Genomic DNA, 24760 nt, shown 5'->3' with positions numbered 1-24760 from the left:
TCCCCCTGTCAAATTACTGATCTTCTTCTGAATTAGGACTCAGAATGCAGACTGAAAGGCCACATCACCGGCTATTGACAGCATCCAGATCAACTTAGCCCCCCCCCCCCCTCCGCCCCGCATGACCCTCATTTTGAAAAGTTTAGAAGGGGGAATTCAAAGTGGTAACCAGCTTACAAGGCAACAGGGAGTAGCTAAGTTGAGATCTTTGCAAACTACAACAACCCCCATGGAGCTGGGCGTGCTCCAGAAAATGCAGAAGTTCAGATCAGCCCAAGGAGCCCACAAACCAGTCTGGCAGGTAGGATCAGAGTGAGACTGAGGATGGCTGATCAACTCAGAGAGCAATTCAAAACCAGGCCAGCAGCGGTCAGTGTTCAGAGGCTGGTGCATGTTTGGGGGCAGAGCAAGTTAGATCCAGCCTAGAAGGAAGTTGGCAAGCACTGGAAGAGCTACCAGGGTCCTCAGCCACACACTGAGGCTAGAAAAGAGTCCTCTGTTCAGAGAGACAGGCAGAGTGTGGCCCTGCACTGTGAGCATTAGGCAGCAGAGACAGGCACCAATTTCATGCAGGAAACCCAGCCTGCACTCCCAGATAGTTTTAAGGCCCTCCGCTATGTAGCTGCTACCACTGCTATCTTGTAGGGCATCCCCTAAGTTGCTGACCAAAGCCCTGACAACTTGAAAATACTCTTCAAGGTTGCCCTTGAACATAGAAGTGTTATTTGAAAGAAAAGACTGTCTGTCCCACTAACCTCTCACTACTTACAATTCACCTTATATGTTAGTTTTCTATTGCTACATAACAAATTATCATAATATAGAGGCTTAAAACACCCATTTTTAGTTCACAGTCAGAAGCCCTAGCACAGGCCCTCACAGGTTGAAACCTGGTCTCACTAAAGCTTCTGGGGGAAGAATTTACTCCTAAGTTCACTCAGGTGATTAGCTGAATTCAGTTCTCTGTGATTGTAGGATTGGGGACCTGTTTCCTTCCTGGTTATCTGCAGGGACCACTCTCAGAGGCGAGAGGCCTCCCTCGTGACTTGCCAGATGGGGTCCCTCCATCTTCAAAGCTGGCAACAGAGAATCTTCCTCATGTCGAATCCCTCTCAAGCTTCAAATCTATTTTTTTTAAAAAGCCCAGTCCTTTCTGAGGACTCCTCCAATTAGGTCAGCTCCATCCAGGCTACTCTTCCTCTCTCAAAGCCAACTGTTTCACGTTATGTACCTAATTGCCTCTTATTCATGGGACCCAGGGCAGGCAGGAATCGGTGGGGGAAGGGGGGTCATCTTAAAATCCTGTCTACCACACTGTCCCTCTCTGACATGACATGGTCTAGAAATGGGTCCTCCCTTCTCCCAGATGCAGCTTTCCAACCACCCAGCCCAAGTCTCCAGGGCTTGCTTCAGCAACACAGCCTGCCCACTTTTGGCCAGCCCCGCCTGCCCCGCTCCGCTGCTGCTCTGGCTTTCAGATCTCCCCCAGCTTCTTTCTATTTGCTCCAAGTTGCCCTCTCCTTCTCTGTGGCTCAGGGAACCTAAGTGTCTCTGGCCCACAGGCACATTGGGGGACTCCAGGTCACAGATACCCACAGGATTCCCTGCTCTGAGCTGCCTGTATATCAGCGACAACTTAGCTTTCTGCTTTGGGACAGATGCAATGTTATGCTCCACAGGCTATGAAGGGGGAAGCCTGACAAAAATCCTGAAGGAAATTGAGCAGAGCCCCTTGGTGATGCTGGATCGCTGGCACCTGGAAGTCATCCCCAGAGAGGAGATGGAGAACGGGGACCAGGTCCCGTATGACATCATGAACAACTACTTCTCCATTGGTGTGGTGAGTTGGCCATTGTTTGCCTTTCTGCATGGAAGAGAATTGCTTGGGAAGGCAGGAAAGGTTCTGGTCCACCATTGTCCCCCCGGGCTGGTCTCCCCTACTCTTTACCTCTCCTGGCTGCCTCCAGCCTTGACTTATGTCCAAGCATCCTCACATCTGGACACCTTAACTGTACCAAGCCCCCATCCTTGGTTATATAGGAATTTCCTTCTCCAATAATTTTAACTAACCGTAGAAAAGACAGGACATTTTTCAAAAGACATATTTATCCTTTGGATAATTTGAAGCAGTTAAAGAAAAGCAGCACCAAGAAATAACCAAGGGGCGAGGTCAGGAGACTCTCACGCAAGCTTCCAGAGATGTAACTCTGTCCTCCAGGGAGGACTGCGTGAGTCCAAGCAGCTTGACTGATTTAGCTCTCAGAATTCCTTCTCTCCTGTTTTCTCCCTTCATCTCAACCCCAATCCCCACATTCCAAGTGCTCATAAATCTCTGTGGCTTCTCCCCTGGCTGACTCCTCCGGCTGAGCTCTGTGCTCCTCCTTGGTGCTCCCATGGCCCTCTGTACTTATCCCATCACTGCACTCGCTGCATTAGATTGAAGGGATTGGTTGAGTGTGTCCATCTCCCTCTGCCAACACACACACACACACACACACACACACACACACACACGTAGTGTCACATTCCTCTTGCTCCCTGCAGCCCCCAGCACATCTAATGCAGCACAGTTACATTGTGTTGATGAACTCAACTTCTGATCCAAAGAGGATGGGGTGGACACTGCTTCCCAAACTGTTGGGGACAGGAGGGGAGAGTAAAGGGATCCAACACTGCCAAAAATGGAGCTGGGGTTTGGGAGGCAGGTGCAACAAAGACAGTAGCATTTACTGAGCTTCTACTGTGTGCTCTCCACCGTGCCAGATTTTATGTATTCTAGTCCTCAGAGCAATCCTGCAGGAATCTTGTCCCCACTGTCCCCATTTTACAGGTGAGGCCTCAGGACACTGGACCAGGAAAGGGCAGAGCTAGCACATACATGCTGTGCCTCATTCTGAACCCAGGCTCGTTCCTCGGTGTCCCTGTCTTGGGATTTAGCTGTCCAGCTCCATATGTATTTGAGTCCCTCCAGACTCCAATTGTGTGATACCTGCACTCCTCAACCATCCTCACCTGTGCCTCTTTTGACACTATTTTGGTGGTTAAAAAAAGAGAGAGAGAAGAGAAAATGATAAAAATATTGTGCAAGAGCAGGTTTAAGGAAAGGATTTTGTTTTTTAGTAAGAATAGTAGAAAGAGAACAATGGAAGCAGAAATGATTACTACTAGTAATAATACCTTAGATTTATAGAATTTATAATTTTCCATAATTACAGGGCAGTATTATCTCCATTTCACAGGTGAGAAAACAGAGACAAATTAAGGGATTTGCCTTCATGTTTTGACTCCTAATCCAGCACTCTCTTTCTACTACTAAAACAGAAGAAAGGCATTGCTGGACCCACAATCGGGTTCTGAAAAGATGGAGGTGTTGGATCAGGAGTAAATTCAGGGGTCTCTGTGCCCTGTTCTTGTTTATCTCCTCAGCTCCCTTAGTCTCAGGTGGGGGAGACATCATTCCCTAGGCCTTTTCCATCACTCTAGTGACCTTAGCAGACTCCTCCCTCCTCTTCTTGGCTCAAAGGCCCCTCTCCTTTTCGGATCACCTGCTTAGGCTCCACTTCCCCCAATGGGAACATGCAATCGTCACCTCTTACAAATCAGGCATGACTGGCATATCTAGCATCCAGGGGGCTTCCCATGATTACCTTTTCACAAAAACTCAAGTCTTTAGCCTATAACAACTAGAATATAACTTGATAACATTTATTAGGTAACTACTGCACACCAGGCGTAGTTTCCCTGTTGGTAAGTATTGTCATTATTCTTTTGTACTTTGTAAGAAGGAGCTACAGCTTAGAAAGACACAGAGTGATGAAGCCAGGAGCCACTACTGCCTGGATCCAGAGCCCACTGAGCTGTGAACCGTGAGCCCTGCAGCCTCTGCACAAACCCCTCTGTCCTCATGCCACCAAACCGGCAGCATTTGGGTGGGGGGATGGCGATGATTCAAAATTTAGTGTGTGCTGGCCCACCTATGCCCCTTGTCAGAAATGCAAATTCTACTCCCTGATTCCACTCCAACCCACAGTTTTACTTCCTTACAATGATTCAGTTGGTCTGGACAAAGTCTGGAAATTTGTATTTTTAATAAGCCCCTGAGATAATTCTGATGTAAATGGTCCCCATGAAGTCTTCAGTGAGTGAAGACCATTCATTAGAGCAGAGAATAGCCAAAGGAAGTAGTTCTTCAAGGAGCAGAAACCAGAACTGAAATAACAGAGAGAAAAGACAGGCAGGTGAAACAAGTACCTATAAGCAACCAGCCAGAAATGAGAGCTGAGCTGCAGGACAAGTGACCTGCCTTCAGCCCCAAATCTTCTCTCTTAACACACCCAGACTCTGGTTGCCAAAAATAACCCTGCCTGTCTCTACACAGTGCCATATGCAAAAGGGGGAGAGGGGGCACTCACTTAGTATTAGCTAACCAAATGGATGGATACAATAAGAGAATAGACAACCTCCCCTCAACTAGATAACCAAGCCTAATCCCCAGAGCCAACACTGATCATGGTTTTAATTCATTATTTCAAATAAACTGGGAAGGGAGGGAAGAAGGCCAGCTAATTGCCCCCCAAGGAAATTCATGTAAACAGATTCTCCATCACACTCTGTGGTCAAGCTATTTATTTGCCCTGGGCTGACTTACAATAATCCAATCTGTTCATCCTTCAAATTATGAAGAACTTCACAGCACCTTTTCTTATAATCCCTCCACACATCTTTAGCTTGTGCATATTTAATCTTTTATTGCAAAGCAGTGAGGAACCAGGGCTGTTTTTTTATCTCCGTGGTGTGCCCTTAGCCTTCTCGCAATAAAATGTTTGCAGGGTTTGTGTGCTCGCTCTTTAAAAATTGGAAAGGGAAATTCTTGAGAAAACAAGTAGCCAACACACAACCCTAACAGAACCTGGGGCTGACATTTGCAGAAGCTCTTGCTCCCTATTTGACTTCCCAAACTTTGTAAGACGAGAAGTAGGTATGTAAACCAACCCACAGTTTTACTTCCTTATGATGATTACAGTCAGACTCCTTTGGCAAAGAGAGCTGTGCAAAGTCTTTGGCTCTTTTGAAGGACTTGGAATATCTGTTAATATCAAATGTCTGCTGCCTTACACTTACTTACAAAGGTGATGACAATGACCGCTGCTGTGGAGCCCATAGGTGGTAAAGAATTTGCCCTGACAGTTCACTGGTTCCCTTGTTACCATACAACCCATTTAACAGATGGAGGGATAAACCAGGAAAACGCTCTGGCCTAAGCAAGGAGTGACTATGGCCTCATTGTCACCACATTCCCATAACCTTTGTACATGCCAGCTCCTGTCGGCGAAGCGTGGAGATAGTGCCTTCTCAGTCCCTCTGATAACATCCATTGGCAGGAGATTTTAAACATAGTCATTCAGGATGCTACTTCCTCTGACTTCTCTGGACTCCTCGTCTCTGCTCTTTATTTTTGGATTGGCAGAAATGTCAGGATGGCCAGGTATCAGTGACAGGAAGTTTGGGACTGAAATAATTCCTGGGGCATGTGTAGCTCTGAACGCCTCAAAGGCTCTGCTGTCACTGAGCCTTCCAGGATGAGTGAACAGCTAATCCCTTGATTCAATGAGATCTATTTCTAATGCTGAGGGGCCCCAGGGGCCAAGGAGAGGCCATAGTCATCACACTAACCCATGCCATTCTCCACCTTACAGACTGGATTTATCAAAGTTCACCAGCCAAGTTTCTACAATGGTACACCTCCTACCCATTAGGGAATTTATATTTTTTTAAAATCATCATTGTCTCTGCACCTTTGGACTCCCTCAGCCTCAGGTTTTTTGTCTGTCACCTGTGAGAGCCATGAAGGCACTAAAACAATGGGACTCACTGAAAGGTGTCTTGGACAAGAGTTCGCCACTCTTTTTAATCCCCCAATCTGCCAGAATTTTTCAGAATAATCCAAACTTCAAATTATGTAGTTATTTTGTCTCCTTTCTTTTTATCTCCATAAGTTGTCAAATTGGTTTAGAAATGCATTGTCCAATATAGTAGCCATTAGTCACACATGGCTATTGTGTACTTTAAATTGGACTAATCTACATTGAGAGATGCTATAAGTGTAAATACAGACTAAATTTCAAAAATGTGATATGAAGGAAAGAATTTTAAATATCACTATAATATGAATTGCATGTTATAAGGATAGCTTTTTTTAATTAAAATATATTATTAAAGTTAATTTCCTCTCCTTTTACTTTTTTAATGAGGCTACTAGAAAAAATTTTAAATTTATTTCTACCAGACATCACTGGCCTAGACATCCCAGCATTTCAGAGTTAAAACACTGCTGCTTAGATTTGGAAGGGTACAAAAATATTTTGTCCAACTGTGCGATTGGAGTTTTAGTTCGAGAAAGAGTAGCCACATGTCCTCACTGCTGTCATCTTGTCTTTACCCCACACTTCATAGAAAGCACCCCAGAGAGTGAGGCCATCAGAAATGTCATCATCACATCCACAGGCTTGCAATTCCCATCTACCACCCACTCCCTTCAGAACAGAATTCTCCTTTCGCTGTAATAAATACCAAAAAGCAGTTTGAACCATTGTAGCACTGGTTTCCAAAATTTAAATGTAATCACGACTGAGTGTAAGGACGGCCAGCTCAGTACCTGACAGAGAGAAGCTCAACAGAGGGTAAAAGTGAATCTTGACTCTCGTTTGGATCCCCAGGTGGGGAAACATGATCAGAGCCTTGGCCTGCATTGCCTTTTCAAGACTGAACAGCAGCCCTACCTGGTTTGGCTCAGTGGATAGAGCATCAGCCTGCGGACTGAAGGGTCCCAGGTTCGATTCCAGTCAAGGGCATGTACCTTGGTTGTGGGCACATCCCCAGTGGGGGGTGTGCAGGAGGCAGCTGATTGATGTTTGATGTTTCTCTCTCATCGATGTTTCTAACTCTCTATCCCTTACCCTTCCTCTCTGTAAAAAAAAAAAAAAAAAAAAAAAAAAAAGACTGAACAGCAAATGAACTGCTCAGCTCACCTTTGCCACTTTGTGCATTTACCAAGGAATTACACTGTCAAATTAGGACCCACATGCTTGACTAATAATGTTGTAAAAGCTGGTCTTTGTGAAAAAGAAGTTTTGAAAAACCTAGTTATGAAAAAAACAAAGATCATCGGAACTACACAGTGAAAGGGGTCTGTGCACATGTCCCAGAGAATAAAAAGGCCAGAAGCCTGTCGCAGCAGCACTGGGGGCAGGGAATCATGGAGTACAAATCATGCCAGGCAACATGTGATTGCTTTTTTCTTTTCTTTTCTTTTTTTCTGACAGAAGAAAATTGGTGCTTCAAAGGAACACAAGCAGATGGGATATGTTCTTGAATTCTAGAGAAGCATTTGACAGATGTCAGTGAATTTGGTTCAGAGTGTTCACTGAAACTTGCTCAGGGAGAGGGCGGGGCACACAGTCTGGCAGCATGAAGTGCAGCTGCAGGAGAGCTGAGCAGGCTGCACAGGCCCTGCAGACAGAGGCCTCTGGGGGCTTGCTCATCTCCCGCTGTATGTCCACTGGGGTGCCTGCCTAACCAAGACCTTCAACTCCTGATGTGTCTTAAACTAAAAACTAAATCAGTACCTAGTTTAAACATAACATTTTTAAAACATGATTTCAGCAAGGAGCATTTTCCAACACAAAATAAGCCCATATTCTTGACTTTACCTTTCAGTAGTGGGCTGTTAGCTGGCTTCACTCCTCTGCCAAGTGTAAATATCACAGAAGCTCCTATTTGTCCCCTCACTAGCTTCTAGACTTTCGGTCCCCACCATTAACTTGTATTTTACCACACACAGCACATGCTCAAAAAATGCTTCTTCACTGCACTATACCTCCTTATGTTCAAAAAAATTCCAGGGAAAGAAATTTGTAGATTTTCTATATTAAGAGCCGGAATTAATATACACTAGCTGAAAATTCACTGTATGAAATTTCAGTTCTCTTTTAGCCATATATTATAGTAAATGAGTTTCTGTATTTTTGCCCTGAACACATCTGAATCAGCTCTCTTGTTTTTTGGTCACTCCCCCAACCCCAGCCAAATTAACTCATATATTTTGTAGTCCATCAACTGCACCTAAAGTGCTGGCATGTGCCATGGGGCTGAGTGGGAAAGGGGGTGTTATGAAGTCTTCTGCTGGAAAACCAGACCATTAACAAGGGAGGAAGACCAAGTTTAAGGAGGAAAGATGACTTCATTTTCAGGTCTGAAGCTCAGGGTTGGTACTAGAGATATACTAGGGACAGTAGATGCTAGTAACAACCATGAGGACGCGAGATGCAGTGTGGGCTACAGATTGGACTCAGGGCTAAGAAGTTCTGATCCGAGGATGGAGAGCCCAGAAGCATGTGCCATAGGAGCCATCCTCTCTGTGAATTCTGAGGAGAAGGTGGCCTGGAATGCAGCAAAGGGATGTGCTAAGAGGAGGGCAGCGAAGTGCCCCTAGAATGGCACGTCTGACTCTTACTGACCTTGGGGAGAGCTGTTTCCAGGAACAATCAAGAAGCAGAAGTCAGAGGTTTAAATAGATTTTTTTAAACTATTAAGCACGTTACCCAATGCTACAATTGTTTCTACTATTAGGGATGGTTAGGAGTTAATATATGAGCATCTTGCCAACGTCAGTTTTCTGGTTTTGATAATGCATGATAGTTATGTAAGATGTTATCACTGGAGGAAGCTGCCTTACTGGGGGAAGGGGCACAGGAACTCACTGTACTATTTTTGCAACTTCTTTTGAGTCTTAAAATATTCTGAAATAAAAAGTATTGTTTTAAAAGATATGGCAAGATGTTTCCAAAGGCTCGCCCTCCGTACACACACACACACACACACACACACACACGCACACACACGCCAGCCAGCTTCAGCGTTCTCACTGCTCACAGACCCAGACCCCCTCTCTCTTCTCAAAGGGCAGTGGCTGTCCCCTTCGCTCACCCTGAAGTATGGCTGGGTAGCGGGGAGTACTGCCAGGAGTCTACACGCATGGGGGCACTACCCCCTAGCCTGGGACCTGCTGTTCTTCCCTGAAGTTGGGGGGTTTCCGCGAGAGCCTGTGCTTCCCTTCCTTCCACATCGCACCGTCATGACCACTAACCAGGGATCTGCTTTCTGTCCCTTTCCCTTTCAGGATGCTTCCATTGCACACAGATTCCACGTGATGAGGGAGAAACACCCCGAAAAATTCAACAGCAGGTAAGAGGGCCCTTGGACTGCAGCGCTGCCTGAGCCCCGCCCCGAGCGGAACCGCGGTCCAGTCCGAGGCCTCCACCTGCTCTCTCCGAGGCCGCCCAGGGACTTCACTTTCCTGCCACGTTGTCGGAAGGAGGGCTTCCATTTCCAAGCGGAAAACAATGTCAGAGACCTGCGGCAGCCTAGCCTCCTGCCCCCTCCCAGAGGATGATGTGCAGAGGGAGGAATGGGGCGGGGTGGGGTGGGACGGGGTGGGGTGGGGGAGGAAGGGAGTGATGCGCCGGCCATGAGGAGTGGAGTCTGCGCTTGGCTAAGTGGAACCCTCCTGGGGCTCGGCCGGCCGCTTTCTCAAAATGTGCCACCCTTACCCCCACCCCTAGCCGCCGCGATTCCTCTGGGGAGGGGGGCAAATGGGGGCGGGGGCAGGGGCCTCAGCTTCTCTCGGTCTCAAAGGCGAGGGGGTGGCAGCTCCCGGCGTCGGAGAAGGCGTCGCCTCCGCCTCCCCCGCCAGCAGAGGGCAGCAGAGGGAGGCCCTATAGAGGTCGCGGAACCGGAGCCCACCAGATCCCAGCCCCAGCCTTCGCACCCTGAGTTAGGGGTCCAAAAATGAAAAGAGAAAGGAAAAAATAAAAAAAAAGATCATTTGCAAATAAAACCAAACCCTCCTTGCTGGCGGGAGGGATTTCCAAGAAGTGAGTGGTGACTGGCATATAGCTGTTCCTGGGATTGATAAATTACCTTTTTCCCTTCTTTCTTTTTTTCTTCACGTTAGTTCATTTCCAACATTTCTCTTTCCTCTGTGTTGTCCCATTTCAAGGTGACCTCTGGGCCCCACTCTACCCTCAGACAGGTGGGGAAGGACTCACACTGAGCTTGATGGGCTGAGTTTAGCCCTCAGGGTTCTCTTTAATGCAGTGGTCTGGTGTTATCTGAAGACATTCCTTTAAAGCCCATTCATGAAAAGCCCCATCATTTTCATTCCTCCTCCTTCCCCCTGACCCCACAGTCTGGGAAGTTAGCCAGAAAGCAGAAAGTCTTTTTAGAGATCAGAAACTGAACATAAGAAGCTACTTCAGCATCAGGAAAATTAACCTGTGGCATTTAATAGTAGCTGAACTAATCTTCTTAGGGTGTGTATTCTGTCACAGGCATATTCCATGGCCTTCACATACACAGATCGTGCACACTCACAAAACACTCTCAACAGGTATATTTTCAGCCCCGCTCCTGTTATAGGCACAGACTTACAGATCAGATGACTGTCTTCTCACGATCTTTTCCACTCTCATATATATACAAAAATCACTGTTTTTTAAAAAAAGTACTTCTCTTCCATCCATTCCAAACTTTGATGGTCCTCTTCTTATGCAGGTATCTTTATACAGACTCATGCACACATACTTGCTAGGATGCCACATGCTTGTGAAATCCATGGGGCTTCTGTTTATTCATTCATCCATTGAAGACATATCACATACCAGGTACTGTGCCAGAAGTCTTTTGAATAAACATGTGAGGGGCTCTCAGTCCTGTGGTGGAGACAGACTAGAAGGCAGATAGATGTTGATGAGTTTTGCGTTAAACGGTGTAAATCCAGGTGACCTATGGGAGCATAAAGCCAGGGCATGGAACTTGGTGTGGAGGGCTTTCCAACAACAGAGATGCCCAAACCAAGATACAGAAAACAGGTGTGTGTTTTCTAAGCTAACAAAAAAGAGAGGGACAACCCAAGGAGAAGAAGCTAAATGTTCACATAGATACCAAGAAATACAAGAATGCAGCATGTTTGGGCAAGAGCAAGCTGTGCAGTGTGATCAGTTGTGTGGTCTCTTGGCTCGGGAAAAAGCAAAACCTCTGTAGCTGGTAGAAAGCAAGGAAGCACAGAGAGGGAGACAGTCCTCTATATTCCAAAAATCCATAGGGCAACATATGGCATAAATAGAGCAATCATCAATCACTCACATGGTTGAATACAATGAGAAAGATACCTCTGTCAGAAATTGTTATAATTGTGCACTTCAATGCAAAGTATGAACAAATTCACTGCTCTCTGAATGACTGTTTTTCCTTCCCAGTTAGGTACATGCCTTGCCTTTCACCTGATTGAGGTCAAGGTAGTGTAATCACCCAGAACAGCGGTTCTCAACCGGTGGGTCGCGACCCCTTTGGCGGTCGAACGACCCTTTCACAGGGGTCGCCTAAGACCATCCTGCATATCAGATATTTACATTACGATTCATAACAGTAGCAACATTACAGTTATGAAGTAGCAATGAAAATAATTTTATGGTTGGGTCACAACATGAGGAATTGTATTTAAAGGGCCAGAAGGTTGAGAACCACTGACCTAGAATGACAGGCGTGGGGATTTGCATGTAAATCCATGTGTCTGCTAATAAGTGAAGACATTGCAGTGTAGAGCTAGGCCCTGTTTCACAAGGTCCCAGAACACTTTCTATTAAGAGCTTTGAGTCCATGCTGCTTCTTTGAGAACCCGTTCTTGCTCACATTAAACATACCCAGGAGTGCCCAATTTGTCCACTGAGAGGCAGGCAAGCAGCCATTTTCTCAAGGCTTCCTTATTTAGCGCTGGAGATGGTTTTAAATAGGCAGGTGGTTGTTGCCATGGTTACCCCATTACACCAGCAGCTAAACTTAGGAAGGGCCACAAGGGATAGGAAGAAAGCTTGATATCGATATCGGGATTTGGAAATGTAAACGATATTATCAAACAAGGCTTCATTTTACTCAGCTGAATTTAGGTTTTCCAAAGAGTAGTCACTGGTTGGCTGGCCGCCCTTACCATTAATGCTCAGGACTGGGTCCTCAGGGACAACCCTGAGGTTAAATCTAGGGAGTTATAACTGTTTGTTTTGTTTTGAACATGGGAAGGTGACTAGTCGGGGCTGAATTTATCAGGAAACTTCAATTTTTCCCAAAGCTTCTTGAGTTTTCAAAGCTACTGTAACAAGAATCCTTAACCTGAGGTACAAGTGCTGTGGAAGCTCTGAGGACACTTTGACATTATCATTATATGCAAGATATTGAATATATTTTTCTAGAGGGACTATCAGAAGGTTCTTGGAGGGATCCATAATCCTCAAGTGGTTAAAAGTCACAGTTCTGAGGCCTCTTTGAATCCTAACAAGGTCTTCCCCCGATGGCCTCTCTACACAGGTTGTTGCCAGGGAAGGTGGTTGGTTGCACAAAACTAAGCTATGTTCCCTGGTGGAATTTCTTTGTTAATGGAGCAAGAATCAGACCCAAAGATGCAAAAGATGAGCTAAGTGTGATAGTCAAGGGGGGAAAAGGGCCTTTGATGGCAGATAATATATTTTGGATATATTCTACTTCTAATCATTGACAGACTAAATATTAATTGCTAATTTATGAATGTTATGAAAATTATCTCATTATTGGCATAAACCATAGAAGAAAGATTTAATACAACTAAGATTTAACACATTAGAAAGTGTTCTAGGATACAAGGGTAAGTAAGACATGGTCCCTGCCTTCAAGGAATTCATAATCTAGCAAAGAAAGAAAAATAATCCTCAATTATTTTTTACAAAATTATTTTTACATACAAGATTACATTTAGTAGGTAATATAGTCTATAGGAAGTTGTATAGTATCAGTGCAGAAATAGAGTTATAAGGGAACCAAACTAGGAGCTGTTATTTTTTGAGGTCCTACTAGATACCAGGTGATACACTCAGTTTTTAAACTACATTAGATTATTTATTTGTTTTTAATATTTTTCTTTATTGATTAAAGTATTACATATGTGTCCTTATTGCCCCATTGCCCCCCACCCCCACTCATGCCCTCACCCCCCTGTTGTCTGTGTCCATTGGTTAGGCTTATATGCATGCATACAAGTCCTTTGGTTGATCTCTCCCCCTTACCCCCACCCTTCCCAACCTTCCCTCTGAGGTTTGGCGGTCTGATCGATGCTTCTCTGTCTCTGGATCTGTTTTTGTTCATCAGTTTATGTTTCCCAATGCAACCATACAAGGTAAATGTTAGCATTTCTATTTTACAGATAAAGAAATTAAGGCTGGGAAAAGCCGAATCATCTAGCTGAGGTCATACAACTTTTTAAGCAGTAGGGCTGATTTGATTCTCTTTTTTTTAGCTGAAATATAATTGACATATAACCTTATGTTAATTTTAGATATACAACATAGTGATTCAATATTTGTATATATTGTGAAATAATCACCACAATGAGTCTAACCCAGCTCCTAACTACAGCGTGCAAACTCTGTTTATTATACCTTCTGTCTTTCATGGCAAACCCCTATTATATATCCAACCTTCTGTTGTGAATTTATTATATATGATCTCACTCAGGGCTCACAATAACATGCAAGAGTAAGTGCTACTGTCCCCATTTCAGAGATGACGAAACTGAAGCTAAGGAAGGTGGAGCTCTTCCCATCTCCATCCACTATTATTGATTGTCTTTATGAGGAAATGCCTGCTGAGTGTAAATAGGGACCACAGGTATACCACCTACTCTTAACTTGTGCATTAGGACTCTTCTCCCTAGCAAGGAGCAGGACCAACCACATGATTCTGTGGCTCAGTGTTAAAAAATTATTAAGAATTTCAAGTCCGTGACAGCAGAACATCAAATCAAGCCCAGGGTCCTCCTAAGTGTGGGGCCCTATGAGACTATACAGATCTCACATGCATGAGCTGGCCCTGGAAAGGAGAGAAGAATTAATAAAAAGACACATTTGCCAGGACTCACAGAGTTGCAATGAAGGTAAAAGAATGGTGGGAAGAGGGTTTCACCTAGGGAAGGGTTATCAGCCCCTCAAACAGCCAGTGGTCAGTGTTCACGGGTGAGCTGAGGATGTCACAAGTCTTCCAGATATCCAAGAGCCAGTCCTCCATGAAGTTTCTGGATGGACTCTCCATGAAGATGTTTGTATATATGGAATATACACATAAAAGCTACCTAATTGCAATATCACTGTTAGTGAATGTTTGGAAAGAGAAATCTAACTATAGAATTTTTTGTTGTTGTTGGTCAGAAACTCAGAGCACTTGAGGAATGTGTTATTCCAAACCTGTTGAGTGCCATTCACTTGAATATGTCCCTCAGCAGTTCAGGCTGAAGCAAGATATTTCCTGTTAGGGCCTTCAAAGGGGCCGAAACAGTACTTCATTCCTACCAGAAGCTGACCGCCTTTCCCAAAAGCTCTTGGGTAATTAACAGGCTCTAAAGTGTTAGCTTTCTTGGAGCCAGGGCCATGGAGTAGCTGATGAAGGGTTCCCCACAAGCCCTAATGTAATCTGAATTCTTAAAGGTTGGAAATACATCTTGAAAATAACTAAGCTCTTAATAGATATTTATAGAATGAGGTAGCAGGGTATGGTCTAAGTTGGCATCAAAACTTGGCTCTGCAGTTTGCTAGCTATGTGACCTCGGGCAAGTTACTTAATCTCTTTAATCCTTTGCTTCCTCTCCTGAAAATCTTACAAGGTTGCTATAAGTATGTAATGAGATAATGTGTAAGTTCATGACACACGGCAGGTTCTCAATAAACATTTGTTGTTTAATATTGTCGAATGGCAAGCATGAGGAAAGCATTGACTTAGATTGCCAGTGAAGTATTGCCAATAAAAGGCTTTTCTGATGGAGTGGGGTTCATTATCATAGGGTCATTGCTGCATTGGCATGACCCTCAAACTAAAACGGTGAAGGACAACTGAAAGTTGGAGGAGAGTCCAACTGTGATACATTGAATCTGTCAAAATCCCTCTCCAGGGGTTGGGAGGATGGCACCAATTAGCCAGCCAGGATTGGGTTGAATTCTATAGCACTGGCGCTGTAGAGAACATCCCCTCCACTGACTCCATGGGTGTCCAAGAGGCAGAATTGTGACTACCAGAGACTTTAAATCCAAAAGCCAAGTCTAGGCAAGATCGAGGTAGGAGTCACAGACCCTCGATGGCATGATAACTGGAGGAACAGGGTGAGAGTGAGTAAAGGGTAGGGGTTGCATTAAAGGTGCCATGTGCTCCATGGACACTTAGGGCTTAACAGCTGGGGGCATGGAGTGCACAGTTAGTGGGTAGGTGGGTGGTCCAGGGCAGTCAGACACCTGACCTTTGATTACCCTTTCTTCATTGATGCTCACTGTCCCCTCACCCATCAAGGTCTTCTTTTCCCACTTTAGATGAACACAGAGATGTTCTGTGGGGGGCAAAATAAAAGCCAACAAAGCTCAAACCATACCATTCTAGAAAAAAAGGGGGGCCTCCTCTCTTGAATACCTACAGTATGCTCTGCAGTCACAAGCATAAAGTGTATCACCATTTATATAAGGTTTTCTTTTTTATCTAAAAATGAAACCATTATAAGTTATTCTTTTTAAAATATATACATATTTTTTTATTGATTTCAGAGAGGAAGGGAGAGGGAGAGAGAGAGAGAAATATCAATAATGAGAGAGAATAATAGATTGGTTACCTCCTGCACGCCTCACACTGGGGTTTGAGCCCACAACCTGGGCATGTGCCCTGACTGGGAATCAAACTGTGACCTCCTTGTTCATAAGTCAACGCTCAACTACTGAACCATGCCAACTGGGCCATTCTAAGTTATTCTTTCCAGGAGCCCTGTGAGGTAGCCCGATGTTATAGCCAGATATTTGACTTTCCCAAAGCAGGAAGGTACAAATGCAGCAGGCACAGCAGGGTTAAAATCCTCACTGCTGGAGACTTCATCCTGTAGCCTGAATTGGGCTTTCCTTCTCCTCATCTGGTATTCAGCACCCACAAGAGACCAGCACTAGGTGCCCAGAGGTCCAAATTGTCTGCACCTGTTTCCCTCTAAATAGTAAACTATGTTTTTTCAAATATTTTGGATTCAGAAAAGCCCCAAATAAAATTGATTGTGGCATTTTCTATTTCTATTCTTACACCTGTAGTTATTTATAAAGGAAATGCAAACCTTATGCTGTGTTCAAGTACCTTTGACTCTTCAAGTCAGTTCTGATAGAGCAACTTATTGAATTACTTGAGTGTTTATAGCCCACAAAAATGTTTTATCTCCCACCCTCCCTACCCCTCCTTAGAGAGATGAAGAAAGTAAAATTAATGATATCTGGGTTCATATTTTTCTCACCATTCATCATTATGCAATCGTAGAAGACCAGGGTGTTTTGTTTTGCTTTTGCTTTTTGTTTGTTTGTTTGGGGGACTTGGGGGCTATCTTATTTGTTTATAGTCATCCCTTTATTTTTTGAGGGATGACTGTAAATGAGGGAACAGCAACATGGATCATTAAAACCATGGATGGTCAACGATTTTAGGAAGCTGTTATTAATATTTTTGTGCATCTCTCTGCCCTAAAGAGTCACAATATTTTAAATAATATGATGAAATCACATGGACTTTTAACATTTCCTTCATTTTACTCCTGGCTCCCCTCTCCTTGTTGGAATATACAACACAACTTCTCAGACTGGTACACACAAGCTACCTATGATATCTCAAGGTGCCCTATAAAGTTACAGGTTCACCAAAACAATTCCTTGCTGAAGCTTACCAGGTCTTTTCTTCTAACCCCTGCCATGCTAGAAGAAGGAAGGTATGATTCATGTCAACAAAGAGTGGAATCAGTTTGTGATAAAAATCAGAAGGAACTTGAAAACAAGCTGTGTTTTCAAGTCTTTTAGGCCAGATAACCCAAAGTTATCAGTATTTATTTATTGATTGAGCTCTAGAAATATTCTCATCAAAGAGCTCAAGGTGTAGTATAGAATCAAGCTCAGAAGGGTTAAGGTCAACATGATAACCTCATGGAAAAAAATCAAAGTACACATTTAATTTAAAGTAAGGTAGGAGCTGGCCAGATCCTCAAATGGGTGTTGACAGTCTGGATGCTTTCCAGAAGGGAGAGGTTGATAAAGTCCTGGCACTTGAAACCATGTCTTTAAGGAAGGGCTGAATTTGGGATTGTTCCACCCAAAGAAGAGAAGACTTAGAGAGAAGTGATTATTGGCCTCAGATATTTTTAAGTGTTTCTCATAAAGGAGAAATTAGGTTATTTTGTATGACTAGTCAATGGAAAAGTGACTGGATAGACCATTTTGAGCCCCAAATAAAGAAGATCGACATACCATATCTTCAAGTGCAAGGAGCATTTGAATTGGGGAGGGGTTCCACATTCATGCTCAAGCAGATGCTAGACAATCATTTTGGGGCTCTAGTGGAGCCAAGTGCCCAAGAGTGCAGGTTCTATCACCAAAGAACTTGGATTCAATTGTTGGAATTGTCCCTAACCACTATGTGTGACCTTGACCAAATAACTTTCAAACCTCAGTCTGCTCACCTGTAAAATTGCAATATAATACTAGTTTAGTTTCCTACAGCTGTAACAAATTACCACAAACTTGGTGGACTAAATACACATTTACTATATTACAGTTTTGCAGGTTAGAAGTCTGAAATAGGTCTCAGTGGAGTAAAAGCAAGGTATCATCAGGATTGCATTTCTTTCTGGAGGCTCTAGGGGAGAATCCATTTCCTTGCCTTTTCCTACATCTAGAGGCTGCCCCACATTCCTTGGTTTGTGGGCCCTTCCATCTTTAAAGCCAGCAATGACCAGTCTAGTATTTCTCACATTATATTCCTCTTCTATTCTTTTCTCTGCCTCCCTCCTCCACCAAAAGGGACCCTTGTGTTATGTGGGACCCACTCAAGTAATCCAGAATAATCTCCCCATCTCAAATTCAGCTGATGGCCAGTTGAAATTCCATCTGCAACCTTAATTGCCCTTTGCCATATAACCTAACATATTCATATACACAGGTTTCAGGGATTAGAGCATGGACATCTTCAGGACATTATTTTGCCTACCACAAGAACCTTACCTCGTAGAATTTTTTTGAAGATCCAATGAAACCATTTAAAGTGCTTATTACAGAGGCCTGGCACATCAATGCTAGCTATTTATTATTAATATTATTACAAATAATAGTCGTGTTAGATGACTCAAAAGTGCTTAAAACTCTGGATTTGGTGATCCTCTAAGGGGGACAGATATATCTATAGGTCATAGGGTATGAGTCATCAATGTATCAATATATAGCATTTTTCTTCATTTATCTTGATAACAATTTCAATAAAATACCATACATTAGATAATTTAATAGTGTATCCTATAGTATGATTAGGTACTATATTACAATATAATTTTAAATTGTGTAAACTTCAGAAATGTTAATGTAAGAAAAAAACAATAACTTTTAGCCCCATCGCTTAGAAACCCAATATTACCATTTTGGTGCAGCTTACTTGATATAAACATTTGTAATAATATGTTTTCATAAAGCTGTATTACTATTCTATAAACAACTTTTCTTTACATAAGTAATTATGGCTTACTGTGGAAAAACAAATCATATTGCCCCTCCCCCAGGAAATAAACACTAATAGCATTATAATATATTTTTCTTCCGTACTTTCACTGCACAATTTTATTTACTTGAGATCACACTGTATACGCTGGTTTAAACGTGATTAACCCAGTAGCACTTACAACTTATTAAAGGAAAGGAATATAAAGGAGCTGATTAGAGTGAGTTTATCTGCAGAGGGAGTTTTATTAGTCTTTTCCAATTTAAAAAATCCCAATGATTTTGTTTAGTTGATATGAGAGTTTTAAAGATATCATTACTCAAGTCCCTTTGCAAGCAAAATAGCAATTTTGCTATAGCTGATATGTTATGCAGCTCTACTTTTGTGGAGAGTAAATAAAAAAAAAATTTTATTCTCTTAGTGGAGTTTCCAGTCCTGTACATAGTTTTGCTATATCTGAAAAAGACCTGTTTATGTTTTATGTGATCATCAGAGGCAGCAATAAATACCTTCTGAACTGTGCAGCTGTATAGTGTTTTAAGCACTCAGACTAATATTAGTAACCGTTGTTAGTCTGAGTGCCAATTTCATGAACGTTCTTTTTAATTCACACAAGCCTCCAAGTATGAAATAAAGATTATTGGTCCATTTTACAGATGAGAAAATTGAGGCTCAGAGTGATTATGCAACTTGCTCAAAAAACATATAACTAGTTAACAGGGGAGCTGCTATTCAAACCTTGGCCTTCCTAACTCCACAACCTCCTCTCTTCTCACTACACTTCCTTGCCTCTCTTGATTGCCCATTTTGAAGCCCCACAACCAGAGAAACATCTGAGAAAAAGACTAGACAAGAACCACAAAGACAATGAACAGAACCCATGAGAAAACTTTGGCTAAACAAAACACCATTTTTCTGGACAGGGGAAGCAGAGAATGTATTGGGAATGGGCCTCAAGTGTGTGAAGGATTCACAACAGGACAATGTGACCACAGCGCCTTACTCTTCAATTTGACTCGGAAAATGTGAGAGGGGAAAACATGCTTCTAAAGTGAAAAATTGTTGTTGGGGATGGGAAGACGTATTCAAGGCCAAAATGAGTTATGGAGAGAAGTTGTGGAATGTCTTTCGAAGGTTTCTAAAAGATGAAGACAGCCTCATTCAGCTGGGATGACACACACATCATCTTCCCTGATCCCAGGAGTGAGCTCGTTGCACCCACAAATGTGAGCCCTCTGCCTCCCCTCTCCCCCCTCTCCACCTGCAATTGTACGGGATGTTCCCTATGAAAACACCTTTTTTGTTCCTCAGTTTCCAGTTGGTCCCCAAGATGTCCCTTCATCAGGATTTGCTCAGCAGCCCCCTGGCCCATCTTGATGCTCTTTCCTCTCAGGCCCACCTTACCTGGAACTGCCTGTGTTTTTGTTTCCTTGTTTCCACACAAGAACCTGCTGCCCCAACCCATGTCCCAATGTATAGAATTTAAATTCATTCAGGGCTGTTTAGAAAATTTTTCTCCTCAAATGCCAGTTCACTCTTATCATTTGCTTGCCTTCCCACACATGCCCTTAACTCCTCAGACATCTCCTGGGACCGAATCATGACTTGTTTCAAAATGCGGTCCAAAGTATTCTGAACACTCCCTTCCTGACCAAGCCAGCCCTGCCTCCACTGCTCTTTGAATCCACCTACAAGGTTTTTAATACATTTTCTCCCAATCTGATTTTTTTCCTCTTTGTCTTCTGTGTGTCATTGTTTTGGTGCTAAATTTTATCTCCCCACCTCGTTCATAAGCTTGCTCACTCAGAGAAAGGTCAGAACCCTTTTTTAAAGGAATCCACTGACCTAAACCCGGGAAGATGGTGCTGAGCCTGTTCCCTCTTTCAGCTAGAATGTGTGAAGCATCTGCTTTCTGTTAACATCATGTCAGGGCCGAGAGGAAATCGGGATTACCACAGCCCCTATTTCCAGGAGCCCATGTGTCCAGCTGGGAAGATGAGTGTGTACAGAAGCTACCATCAACTGTATCATTTCCTAGGGCTGCCATAACAAATTACCACAAATCGGATGTCTTAAAACAACAGAAATTTATTCGTTCACAGTTCTGGAGGCTAGAATTCTGAAATCAAGGTGTCAGCAGGGTTGGGTCCTTCCCAGACGCTGAGGAAGAATCTGTTTCATGCTTCATTCCTTGCCTCTGGTGGTTGCCAGCAATTCTTGGCACTCCTTGACTTGGAGCTGCATCACTCCAATCTCTGCCTCCGTTTTCACATGGCCTTCTCTTCCTGTGCCTCTGTGTCTCTCTGCCTAGATTTCCCTCTTCTTCTAAAGATACTAGTCATTGGATTTGGCCCACCCTAGCCCAGTATGACCTCATCTTAACATTCACGGGTACTAGGGTTAGGACTTCAACACGAAGTTTTGGAGGACACAATTCCAGCCCTCCCTCAAGCCCTCACGGAAGAAGGAAATACAATATAACATGGTGAACTTTGTTTTAACAAGAGGACATGAATAATGAGTGTGTGTGGGAGCACCTGGGAAAGTGGGATTAGATTTTAGAAAGAGGGTTACATTTGAGTGCAAGCTTGAGAGAGAAGTGGGAATTCACTGAGGAAGGAAGATACCAGACACATGCTCAGAGACATGCAGCTTGAGCAAAGGGCAGACGTGTGTGTGGACGCTGGACATGAGAGGAAAGGAGAGTGGTTCCCAGGTAAGCTAAAAAGGCAGGTAGAGGCAGCTATGGCCAGATTTTGGTGCTCTGCCACAGTACAGATCTTGGTTCTGTATTTTATTTCATAGTTGAGTGAATGAATGGTGAGGTAGTCAACAAATGTTTTTTTAGTAGATAAGTGAAGGGATGAATTCTCCTTCAAAGTATTTCCAGAGCCCTGGCTGGTGTGTGTAAGTGGTTAGAGCATTTGGCCACACACCAAAGGGTAATGGGTAGTGGGTTAGATTCCTGGTCAAGGGCATCTACCTGGGGTGTGGGTTTGCTTCCCATCCCAGGTCGGGGCAACTAGTCAATCTCTCTCTCTCTCTCTCTCTCTCTCTCTCTCTCTCTCTCTCTCTCTCTCCCTCCCTCCCTCCCCTTCCCTTCTTCTCTCCCACTCTCTCTGAAAAAGCAATAGAAAAAAATATATCCTCAGTTAAGGATTAACAAAACAAAAAGTCTTTCCAGAGCCAAAGTTTCAGCTCCTAGGAACGTGGGTTGACGCTTGCTGAAGTGTTAGAATAGTAAAGGGTATTAGGTCAGACAGAGACCCAGGGAGAGAGGCGAAGAGGTACCCCCCACCCCTCCTAGGAGGAAACAGAAAGAAGAGTGTGGCAGGAGAGAGATAAGAAAAACCAACTCTGCTAACCTGGGGAGTTAGTACATATCAGAGCCAGAAAAACTATGAAAACCAACCTCACAGCTTTCTTACAAACCATGAACTTTGCAGCATGCTATTGGCTTGTGGAGGTAGAAGTGCATATTGAAGAAAACACACACACACACAGACACACACATCATTCTTTCTCACCACTATGATTTCAAATTCTTTCATGCAGAATTTGACTTAGGTGGCTTTTAAACTTAGCTTAACATGGTTTCTGTTTGTTTGTTTGTTTTAGCTCCAGAGAAAAGAATATCAGAGTTTATTAATCCTCTGTTATACTTTACTAATTAAAACTTTGGAAAGTATTATCCTTTGCTTTAGAGCATTTTTGTGACACAACAAAGTCCATCTTTATATTTAGAGCTGATGTGATTAGCATATTCATTTCAATGTATTTTCCTTACACAGTTCACACTTGCTCATGTTTTGTTAAAAAGAAGTTGAAAAACAAGGTGGAAGAGTAATATATATTCTCAAGAAAGATTCAAGGTGTAAATTTTAATTCTTTATTTAAATCAATATTTACTAAAGAAAAATTTAAGGCACTTTCTATTTGGCCAAAGGAAATTTTGAAAGCAGCCTTTTTTCTGGACTTATCAGGAAACTCAGTAACTCTTTTTAGTGAAATAAGTAAACTATCTCTCAAGAAACCCTGGGCAAATGGCTTACAACTCCATCTGTCAGGCTGTGTCATTCTTGTGTGAAAGAGATACTAATCCCCGGGTTTCACTGTGTTCAAAATCAGAAATGAGTTTCAGCTCCCACCCTGCTCTTATTTAACTGATGCATTTGGGAAAGTTACTCACTTCTCTGATTCTTAATTTTCTGGCGTGTAAAAATGGAAATTATAACTATCTCACAAGATGCTTATGAGAATTAGAGTAGATAAATAAATGGATTCGAATGTTTCAGGTATTGGTATGATGCTCTTGATTACTGCAGGGATTTGTGAGGAGAACATGCAGCAGTACATTGTAGAATCTCCAAGTTAGATGCATAGTGATTATTGGCTATAATAACTTATAGAACCACAGCTCTGGCCAGGACTTTAGGTTTCTTTCCTGTCCCAGTATAAGTATCTCTTGTATAAATGCCACTCTGGGATGGGGGCAGGGTGGTCATCAGATCTCTGCTTTGAAGATTGTAGGAGTGATTAGTTTTTTTTTTTTCCTTTAGTCTTGCCACTTCACATTTTCCTAAGAGAGTATTTCCCTGATCTCCTAATGCTCTTCAATGAAAGAGGGACTCTCCTCATTCCAAGAATGTACTTATACCCTCAAGTTGTTCAAGCATCAGGGACTTACATAATTGTTGAATATTCATGTTTATTGAATTTACCCTTAGATGGAAATTCCTCGTTGTCTAGTAACAATATCTTTTCTATTCTGTTGAATGAAGGGTTCCTTTAATCTGGAAAGTGGCCTTTTTGGAGAGCATTCCAAAGTGCCAATCAAGCCAAGTACCCCACCTTGCCTTTGAACTCAATGAGCTGAAAGTGTGTCTGTAATCTCCAGCTTTGAGTGACTATAGGACAAGAGGTGTTAGGAGCATCATGGACAAATACAAACTCAAAACTGTTCGTCTTAGTAAAACTTTGACTGGAGCTGTCAGCACAAAGCATTCTACTGAATCAGGCTTTCCCTTTCCTCTTCTGCATCACCTTGTATCTGAGCCTGGACAGGGGGAGGAGTGGAGACTGCTCACAACCAGGGCTTCTGCAGACATGTGCATGGTTGGGCGAAGATAACACAACAGGCTTCCCTCTAATTTGAGCTGATGGCCTGGTTCCCACCCAACTGATGATGAGTGTACTAAAGAAAAATGAAATAGTCAACAACAGTACATCAAAAGAAGAAGAGATTTGAAGACTGGATAACATGTCTTTTAATAATCAAGACTTTATATTATCATGTTAATATTCACAATAACCATCCAATTTTGCAAAGTGGAAATTTCAAAAGAAAGGTAAACATGAGCTTAAGATGCTTCTCCAATAGTTAAAGGACAAGTTCATTACTTGCTGTTCCATGATTTTTAAATAATTGAGAAAGCCAGGTTGTGCCTGACTTATAAATACAGAACCGAAAATATTTTTCCCAGAAAAGGTGGATTTGGGATGATATTTTATTGCTGTGCATGTAATCTTTGCAAATGACAACAGCTTCAGCTCCTACCCTGCTGAAGCTGGTCAGACCTTGAAATCAAATACATATTAGGATTCATAACCAAAGGTACCAACAGCTCAGATGGAAAGGATCAGATTGGGAAGGAAGTGGGGAAGACATTTTTGAGACAACTTCTAGGAAGATTCGTGGAGGAAACTACAAAGGTATATATGCAAGGTCACAAATCCAAATGCCAGCAGAAGCCAGAGTTAATGTATATGGGGGAAGTAAGTGTATATGAGTCTTTAAGGAGTGGTAGGGACTCTAGCAAAGTGGAGAGCATGTGCCCTGTATAATGGGAGCAGCCAGTACTCAGCTCCAGCCAATTATTTCCAAGTTGGAAAGCAGCCAAGTATGAACAGATCTGATTTCTCAACAGAAACTGGGCTCCAGGTGTGTATATAAAATCTTCCCATTTTAAAAACAAATGTGGCCCTGGCCAGATGGATCAGTTGGTTGGAGTGTACTCCTGTACACCAGAAGATGGCAGGTTCAATTCCTGGTCAGGGCACATACCTGGGTTGCTGTCTCGATCCCAGTTGTGGCACCTGCAGGAGCAATCAAATGATGTTTCTCTCTCACCTCTCTCTC

The 24760-nt window shown here is 43.1% G+C and overlaps 1 protein-coding gene across 1 annotated transcript in view; it reads left to right on the top strand.

Annotated features, from left to right (window-relative positions):
- The window catches only part of DGKG (diacylglycerol kinase gamma), a 192332-nt gene that overhangs the window by 99389 nt on the left and 68183 nt on the right, over positions 1–24760 (top strand). Inside the window, exons 19-20 of the mRNA XM_081087246.1 lie at positions 1680–1840; positions 9179–9243. Of these exons, the coding sequence (XP_080943372.1) occupies positions 1680–1840; positions 9179–9243 (226 nt within the window). The remainder of the gene's footprint in view (positions 1–1679; positions 1841–9178; positions 9244–24760) is intronic.

Source organism: Myotis nattereri (assembly GCF_964212035.1).
Source record: "Myotis nattereri genome assembly, chromosome: 3".
Classification (NCBI taxonomy): Eukaryota; Metazoa; Chordata; class Mammalia; order Chiroptera; family Vespertilionidae; genus Myotis; species Myotis nattereri.
The sequence above is the reverse complement of the archived record's forward strand: the minus strand, read 5'-3'. Positions and strand labels throughout refer to the sequence as shown.